The sequence below is a fragment of the Carassius gibelio genome, chromosome B8, assembly GCF_023724105.1.
Source record: "Carassius gibelio isolate Cgi1373 ecotype wild population from Czech Republic chromosome B8, carGib1.2-hapl.c, whole genome shotgun sequence".
Taxonomy (NCBI): Eukaryota; Metazoa; Chordata; class Actinopteri; order Cypriniformes; family Cyprinidae; genus Carassius; species Carassius gibelio.
The window spans coordinates 21,765,985-21,775,463 of NC_068403.1; the positions used below are offsets into that span (position 1 = coordinate 21,765,985).

At 44.7% G+C, this 9,479-nt stretch overlaps 1 protein-coding gene across 1 annotated transcript; it reads left to right on the forward strand.

The window, feature by feature from the left end:
* The first annotated feature begins 7,883 nt into the window (after positions 1–7,883).
* On the forward strand, positions 7,884–8,813 carry LOC127964182 (odorant receptor 131-2-like). The gene has a single exon (XM_052564330.1). The coding sequence runs from the start codon at positions 7,884–7,886 to the stop codon at positions 8,811–8,813; it is 930 nt and encodes a 309-aa protein (XP_052420290.1).
* The last annotated feature ends 666 nt before the right edge of the window (positions 8,814–9,479 follow it).

Sequence of the window (9,479 nt, forward strand, 5' to 3'; positions counted from 1 at the left end):
ACAACCCAAGATGGCCGCCAGCCTAGCGCCACAGCCCAAGATGGCCGCCAGCCTAGCCCCACAGCACAAGATGGGCGCCAGCTTAGAGCCACAGCACAAGATGTCCGCCAACCCAGCGCCACAGCACAAGATGGCCGACTCAATGCCTGAGTCGCCAGTCAAGGTGCCACCGACTCGCCATCATAGATGGCGGAGGACGAGGAGACAGTTCTAGAGTGGAACGCTGCCGTCCAGGAGGACGTTCCCGAGCGGGCCGCTGCCGTCCAGGAGGACGTTCCCGAGGCGGTGCCCGATGCTGTTCCGGGGGCCGAGGTGGTGCCCGATGCCGAGGTGGTGCCCGATGCTGTTCCGGAGGTCGAGGCGGTGCCCGGTGCTTTTCCGGAGGCAGAGGTGGTGCCCGATGCTGAGGCGGTGCCCGATGCTGTTCCAGAGGCCGAGCCAGTGCCCGAGGTTGTTCCAGAGATCAAGGCGGTGCCCGATGCTGATCCAGAGGCCGAGGTGGAGGCCGATGCTGAGGCGGTGCCCGATGTCGTGGCCGAGGTGAACTCTCCGGAGTCGAGTCAGGTTCCGGCGGACTCTCCGGAGTCGAGTCAGGTTCCAGCGGACTCTCCGGAGTCGAGTCAGGTTCCGGCGGACTCTCCGGAGTCGAGTCAGGTTCCGGCAGACTCTCCGGAGTCGAGTCTTCTGCTCCGCCCTGGGGGGCTTCCGCCCTGACCTCACAGCTGTGGTGGTCCTCTGCTCCGCCCTGGTGGGCGCCTCAACATGCCCTTCTTGGACTTCTGTTTTGTGTTCTTGGTTTTTGTTTTGTTTCTGTCTGTTCCCCTCAGTTAGTCTGGCCCTCCATCTCTCCCCCTAACCTCCTACGATCCTCCTCCCTCCTGGTCTCCCTGTTTTGTGTTTACACTTCTGGTGTCTGTTCCCCAAGTTTTCTTTTCCGGCCCTCCGTCCCTCCCCCTGAGCCTCCACCTGTCCGCCGCCCTCCTGGTCTTTTTGGTTTGTTTTCTGTGTCTGAGGAGCATCTGGAAGCTGCTCCTTAGAGGGGGGGTAATGTCACAGTGTCTGGTCTGTGTATCCCTGGGTGTCCACTAGAGGTCTCACTTTCCCTTATCGTCACTGTTCATTGTTTTCAGCTGTTTCCACTTACATCGTTTGCACCTGTCTTTAAATACCTGGTTTGTGTTACGGAGTCCTTGTCTCATGTTATCCGTAGTATCTATCTTCCCTTGTGTTCTGTCTGTTCCTCGTTGTTTGGATACTCTGGTTTTGACCCGGCTTGAACTGTTTACCCCTTTGGATTTGCCCTTGAATAAAGATTCATACCTGCCTTTGGTCCTTTCTTCTCGTTCCTGTACCACCAAACGTGACAGAAGGTACATTTGGACAGTATTTGCTTTTAATAATCTAACAATTGTAATAAAACATTCAAAATGTTTGAAAAAAAAGAAACAATTAAACTTGGTCAAGATATTTGACTTACACAATTATTTAGCAAAAAAAGGCAAGCTACAGTTTATCATAGTTTTATTTTACTGTGAGAATGCTGGGGTACTGTTTCTTGTTGACAGGAAATAAAGTATTCATTATATGCAATATAAAGTAATCAGTTATTCACCTTTCATCGGTTCTCCTTAATTAACATGTTTTCTATTCATTACAGTCTTCTTCTGTACAGTATATTTGGCCCTCTAGCATTTGATGTGTAAAACTGCATGTTACATAAGAAAAATGCAAGTTGCATAATGGAAAATGTTTTTGTAGATACGCGAGTTGGGCCTCGGCTCAGCTTTTTTTTTTGGCTTTTCCTCCCTTACTTCTTAAACCCTGTGTTTCCGAGATTCTTTGTCCGGTATTGTACGTCTAATCCTCATGCTAAGTGTTTGTTCCTGCTTGTTTTCATGTACATCCCTTTAGATAAATAAAGACTTTTGATTGTTCATCTCCTTTGTCTCTTTGTCTCCTCCACATCAGCGACCGTGACAGTTAGACCCTATATCGTTGAAGCTACTAAAAGAGGTGTTTACAGAAGTCATAGATCCTCTTTTGAATATTATTAATTCGTCACTGTCATTAGGATATGACACTACCACTATCACTACCCAGCCCATCTCGCTGGCTTCTATGGACCATCAGCTTCGGCTATGCAATTAAATTTGCCCAGCATCCCCTCAAGTTCAGTGGTATCCTGTACTGTGCGTAGAGAACACAGTCCTACTGGCGAAGGATGCGATAGAGCCGGTCGCTCCAGCCGATATGAGGACAGGGTTTTATAGCCCTTACTACATTGTACCCAAGACAGGTAGTGGGTCCTTCAGTGCCTTGGCCTGGTGCACCTGCTGTAACGGCATAGCGTGTAAGGCGGAAGCAGCTTCCCCGTAAGCCATATAGGCATTGCTGGTTAGACGAGATGAATGCCTATATGTCCAGGAAGGAAGCACTGGGTCTCCCCACCAGAAGGTGTACCTCTTGCTAAAGGCATCAAAGATGCCACCCCCATGGTTGAATGAGCCCTAACTCCTAGAGCCGAAGTTTGACCATTCACCTCGTAGGCTAGGGCAATAGCTTCCCTCACCTAATGTGAAAATTGTTTGCCTGGTGGCAGTCGCCCCCGGTTGCGGCCCCTATGGCATATGGAAAGTTGCTCTGACTTACGCCACAGGCTAGAACTCTTACCTGCTCCAGTGCCGTGAATGGCGGAGGACAGAAGGCTTCGAGAATGACCGGATGTATGGTTGAGAAAGGAACTTTCGGAAGATAATTAGGGAGAGGATGCAAAATAACTTTGACTCGCCCAGGTGCTGGGGACCAGCCAGCCCTTCGAGCACTATGGCTAAATCCCATGAAGGTAACGTTGCTCTAGTGGGTGGCCTCAACCGCTTAGCCCCACGAATGAAGCGGGAGACTAGAGGGTGCTTTCCCACAGAAACCCCGCCAAAATAGCGGCCACGTAGGTTTTGAGAGTACTAGGGCCTGTGCCTGAGAACAATTTTTCTTGCAGGAACTCCACTACTGAAGCAATCTGGCAGTGAGCTGGGCCTACAGGTTGTGTCATGCACCAGCCCTCGAAAACACACCATCTGAGGGCATAAGCTCTTCTAGTGGAGAGAGCCCTAGCACTTAGAATAGTTTCTATTACATTTGCTGAAAGGCCAGCATCTCTTAGTTGGTCCCCCTCAGGGGCCAGACGTGAAGGTTACAGAGGTCGGGCCGGGGATGAAATACTGTCCCCTGCGCCTGAGAGAGAAGATCCCTCCTGATTGGATTCGCCCAAAGCGAGCTGTCGAGGAAGGATATTAGATCTGAGAACCAGACTCTGGTCGGCAAATGGGATGCTATCAGTAAGAGGCGAGACCCCTGTAGACGGACCTTGGCCAGGACTCCCGAGAGCAGAGCAATCGGATGAAATGCGTAAAGATGCAGTTTGGGCCATGCATGGGCCATCGCATCCAGACCCAGGGGAGCTGGATGAGTCAGAGAGAAGTAGAGGGGACATTGTGCTGTCTCCTGTGTAGCAAAGAGGTCCACCTCTGCTTCGTAAAATCTTTCCCATATTTAACTGGCTACTTCGGGGTGGAGTTTCCATTCCCCGTGTGTCACAGCTTGGACAGCAAATCTGCTCCCACATTCATATGCCCAGGAATGTAAATTGCCCTGAGGGACAGGAACTTGTCCTGTGCCCAAAGCAGAACCTGCTGCGCTAACTTGTTCAAGGACCGCAGTCCGCCCTGGTGATTTATGTAAGAGACTACAGATGTGTTGTCATGAGACCTAAAACTTTCTGAAAGTGATGAGCAGTGACTTTCTGGCCTAGCTTGATGTTCTTTATGGTGTTTAGAATTGATTCAACACGTGCAGGAGACAGCTGTGCCTGCATTGCGATCGAGTCCCATACCACCACCACATACGCTGTCCTCTGGGCAGGTGAGAGAACGCTTTTCTTGGCGTTGAGTCTCAACCCCAGAGATTTGAGATGAGCTAGAACGACATCCTGATGTCGAATCGCTAGCTCCTGAGACTGAGCCAGAATCAGCCAGTCGTCTATGTAATTCAAAATGCGGATGCCCTGGAGCCAGAGCTACATCCATGCATTTCGTGCACATGCTGGGTGACAAGGCTAGGCCGAATGGAAGAACACGATACTGGTAAGCTTTACCCCTGAAAACGAACCTCAGGAACTTCCTGTTTTGTGGCAAGATCTCGATGTGAAAATAAGCGTCCCTAAGATCGACAGTCACGAACCAATCGCCTGACTGGATCTGAGACACAACTATCTTGATTGTCCGCATTTTGAACTTGTATGTTTTGAGGTAGCGGTTTAACCCGCAAAAATCTAAAATTGGATGCTACTCCCCATCTTTCTTGGGAACAAGAAAATAATGGCTATAATAGCCTGACTGTCTGTCTGGCAGAGGGACATGTTCTATGACCCCTTTGTCCAGTAGAGTTTGCAATTCCTGTGTCAACAAATGCACTTGTTACGGTTTCACGGAAGTGGAGACCCCGCCATTGAAACGCGAAGGACGATACACAAACTGAATCCTGTAGCCTTTCACTACAGTCCTTTCTACCCATGGGGAGATATTTGGCAGTAGCTTCCATTCTGCCAGCTTTTCTGAAAGGGGTGCTAATTTTGACACTTCGTTTTGTTGGGGGGATGTTAGATGTCCGGTGTCCTGAAACATGACAGGAGGCAACCGAGCATTTAACATATCGCTGGAGGCCATTGCTCCCTGAAACACCAGTGGTAGTTGAGATAAAACAACTGGCCCTTGAGGGTGCCAGGAAGGAGTCTTTATTCTCTGTTGGAACTAAACGCACCATTCTTGGAGGGGGCACCCCCTCACGGTCCTGGGCATGCCAGCATCTGGACTTCTTTTTGCCGGAGATGATGCTCCACAGGTCCAGTCTCTTAGAGGCGGGCTGAGAAGGGCAGCAAGCCACTCTCCATTCTCTTCGAGGGGGGAGGCATGACTTGCCACTTTCCTTTGGGCTTCTCGCCTCAGAGAAATCGAACTTGGTCGGGACTGGGTGGCAGACGGTCCCAACGCTTGAGCACAGCGGTGGAGGAACCTCACAAATGCTTCCTCATAGCGTTTCGCCTCCCGAAACCTAGTGGCGACAGTGTTGAAAGGTGAGAAGGTGAGACAGGGGCATCAAGAAGGAAAGCTCAATCCCTCTCCCTGATGCCCGTGAGGTTCAGCCACAGATGTCTCTCCATGGAGACCATAGCAGCCATAGAATGGTCGATGGCACGGGCCGTCTGCTTAGTTGCACGCAGAGACAGATCTGTGGCTCTGCGAAGTTCTAAAAACGCCTCTTCATCGATGGACCCACCTGTGCTCAAGTCTTTTAGCAGGTCAGCCTGGTACACCTGCAGAACCGCATGGTGTGCAGGGCAGCACCAGCCTGACCCGCGGCCTGAAAAGCTTTCCAAATCAGGGAAGATGTAATTCTGAACGTGGTGGGCTTTTTAAGGGACGATGAAGTCCCAGAGGAGAGATAGCCCGCAAGCATCTCTTCCACCTGCAGCATTATCATATAGCCCTGTGCCTTTGCATTGACGATAGTTGAATAAATCGACATCGACGTTATGAAGACACAGTACGAATATGGCTTACTTCACCACCGTACCAGCTCATCGTGGAGATCACCTGAAAAAGGGGAGACACTGTCACCCCTCCCCTTGGCCACCCGACAGCTGGCTTGTAATTTTTGAAAAATGTGAGCCGTGCACAAATCACTTTTATAGATAACATGTCACAGTGCTCACATTCTCCCTCGAGCCCAAGGGCAGCGTGCTCTTCCCCCAAACACTCAAAACAGAATCTGTGAGGATTATCCTCCGAGATGATCCTCTGACATGGAGGCACGCATCTCTTATTTGATTCTGTCATTCTGTCTTTTTTTTAATATTTTAAGCAGTGTTTTATTTATTTATAAATTTATTTATTTATTTACAATTCTTAAAGAGTCCAGTTTAAGTGTAGCCTGTTGATTTTTGTTTATGGTATTCAGTAGAAAATATATGATTTGCGAAAAGAGACACAGGATAAATGTTTGATATAATTTTTAATCACATTTAAATATAAATTGGGAATCAAATATAAACTAAATCGATAAGCACACTCGGAATCAGAACCAGAATTTATCAAATTCAAACGATACCCAACCCTAACTTGTAATGCCTCTTTAGCGCCAACATTGGATATCTCCAGCACCTAATATAACATCAAGAAAACAGTAATGATGGACTGCTACAGTACCTCTTACTCAGGCCTGTGGGCAGAGGTGAATGGTCAAATGGGCGGACTTTTTCCCTTCAGTGACGTGTTAGTAGGGAAAAATATGAAACCGCTCGTTTGCAGAGACTGTTTATAATTTATTGGGATTATTTAAAAAAAATAATGGGTGGATTTATACCATTATAGGCTGGTTGTTCTCATACACTGCTGTCACATAACTGTGTTCAAAACCTTATTAACCTATTATTGTTGCATAGTAGGACTTTTTGCAAGTTTTTAGCTGAATATTGATTATAAATAATTATTAGTTCATTACCTATCTAGCGATGTGCGTTTATGTTGAAATATATCCTAAAACCATTCTGTCTTTACAAACCTTCTATCAGGTGTCATTATGTTAATCAAGTTAACTTGTGTGGTTTATGTTTGTGAGTGATGTAGTGAGTGCTGAGGTTCCCTAGTTTTTGTGGTGCATTGTGGGATTTTTCAGGGAGTAAATGTTCCAATGCACTGGAATGATTTTGCGATTGAGACAACACTTAAAATGGCAGACTTCCCAATCAGTGTCCTGACTACTGGACAAGGGAGCTGACTAAGAAGCACCCTATGAATCAGGCGTGCAGTAATTGAAAACATCTATCACATGCAGGAGAAACACCTTCGTACACTTTTGCCATTCTAGATTTTTAATAGTAACGTGCACATCGCACAACTTTAATTAAGAGCATCCCTGGCAAAGATAGATGACCTATGTACTTGGCATAGGATCTCCTCCAATAGTTTTTTGATATCTCCTCCTTCATATTTCCATTGCATTTAATATATCCAGTAGCATTTAAAGGTTCTTGAAAGAGACTATGGATTTGAGAATAAATTTGTGAGACCTTTCATTATGTAAATGGGACAATTTATTCAAAGGAATATCATTGGACAGAACAGGGAAATCAGGAAGCAAAATCCAAAGAAAACTATATAAAAAATGCTACTTTGGCTTACTCTGTAAGCTGCTGAAAAGATACAAAAGTGCACCCAATATGTAAATATTGAAATATATTGATGCCACAACTAGACCATGACAGAAAGGCATTATCCACCAGGGAGGGAGAAAATACATGATGGAGCAAGAATTGAATATGTCAGTAAATCAAAGAAATGTTTAAATCGAGCCCAGAACTTAAGGGAGGACTTGACTATAAGATTCTAAGAGGAAGGTGAGGTAGAAGACAGGATGGGGGAGTGTAGACATGCAGTGAGGCAGGTTTAGAGGAAGGCCCTGGGGTTCTCCTGGTGCATGACAATTTATTTTTAGCTTGAGTGTTGTTTGCCTCAACCTCCTTGTTTTTCTGACTTTGGGGACTCAGAATTGACATTACAATATAGCTCATGAGAATAGCAACCACTGAAAAATTTCACCCAAGACAGTAGCTATAAAATACAGAACAGATGAAGATACAAAAAGAGTGATCAGAGTTTGATATCTTTGATGCACATATTTTAACTGTAAGGATCTCTGAAAAGTCTTTTTGGATCTACAGCAGCATTCAAGGACTTCATTTTGATTTGAATTGTTATCCTAATTATAAGCTAGATGCTATTTAATTTACAGGAATCTTTGTTAAAAAACAAAAACAAAAACATTGTGAAATGAACATTTCAGAGTTCAACGACCGACAAGAATTTTTTGAGGAATCCTTATTTAAAAACTTCATTGTGGTTTTATTTGGTATCATTATCAGTTGTATCAACAGCCTTCTGATTTATACTTTCTTCAAGAATCCTGTCTTTGCTCAGGAGCCACGCTACATCCTCTACATGCAGCTGATCATCAATGACATCATTACACTGTCTGTTAGTGTGATTTTGTTTGTGTTTGTTTATTTACTGCCAAACATGAATGTTGCAATCTGCTGCATATTCATCTTCATTGGAAGCAATGGCTACAAGAACACACCACTAAACCTGGCTGGTATGGCTATTGAGCGCTTCGTGGCTGTTTGCTACCCTCTACATCATGCACGAATATGCACCATCCAAAACACCAAAATCCTGATCGGCATCATCTGGCTGGTGGGAGCTATGCCTGGTGTGGTGGACCTGCTTGTGGTATTGGCTCTTCATCCACTTTCCTTCTTTACCACTAGCCGGACATGCTACCACCAAAATATATTTGATTTAAAATACAATATAATAAGTCATGCTGTATTTAACATTGGCTACATGTGCTTAGTGTGGGTGCTGCTCTTTTACACTTATTTCAGAGTTCTGTTCTCTGCTAAAGCTGCTGCTTCAGAACCAGCTCAAGCACAGAAGGCCAGGAGAACCATTTTACTTCATGGGGTCCAGTTACTGCTCTGTACACTGTCCCTGTTCACAACTGTCCTGGATGAGGCCTTAACTTCTCTCTTTCCTTACTACAAGTCTGAAATATACTTTTGCACCTTCATTCTCACCAACATTTTACCGCGTCTACTGAGCCCACTAATATATGGCATGAGAGATCAAAAGTTTAAAAAATACATGAAGAATTCACTAATGTGTGGCTTTAAGAAGAGAGCCATTGAACCTTTTGATTAGCAAAACTGTGATTTTCTGTCTCTTGACACACACACCTTTTTAAGTTCTGTTTTGTATTTCAGCACAGACATGAACTAGATTATAAAGTGAAAATATATTATAATTATGAAATATATTTTTATAAAGTTATTATTTTATAAAGTTAAAATTCTGAAATTATACATATATTCAAGCAGTGTTACTTCATACAAAATCTACAAATCATCAAAATGTAAAGTTGTAGCAGTGGCACCTCCAGAAAATGTTTAATAATGTGGCCAGAGAAACACAGTGAAAGTTGTAGAGTTGGGGGGGGGGGGGGGGGGGGGGAGTGGTATAGGTGATAAATTTGTGGTATTTGTGAAAAAGTGATATTTCAGATACCAATTTGTACTGGATTTAACCCACGACCATTATATATATATATATATATATATATATATATATATATATATATATATATATATATATATATATAATTCTGAATTATGATAACCCTAATTAACCCTCGTGTTTTACCCAAAGAAGATTTTATTTTTTTCTTAAAAATGATGGTTAATATTTTCAAATGTTGACTTTGCACACACACACACACTCACAATCCCCCTAATTAAAAATAAATTGGTACAAAAACTGTTTATACATTTCTTGTTATTCTATATTGGATTCAATCATTTTATCAATGTG

Coding starts and splice junctions, on each gene's coding strand:
- LOC127964182 (XM_052564330.1), top strand. CDS start 7,884: ATGAACATTTCAGAGTTCAACGACCGACAAGAATTTTTTGAGGAATCC.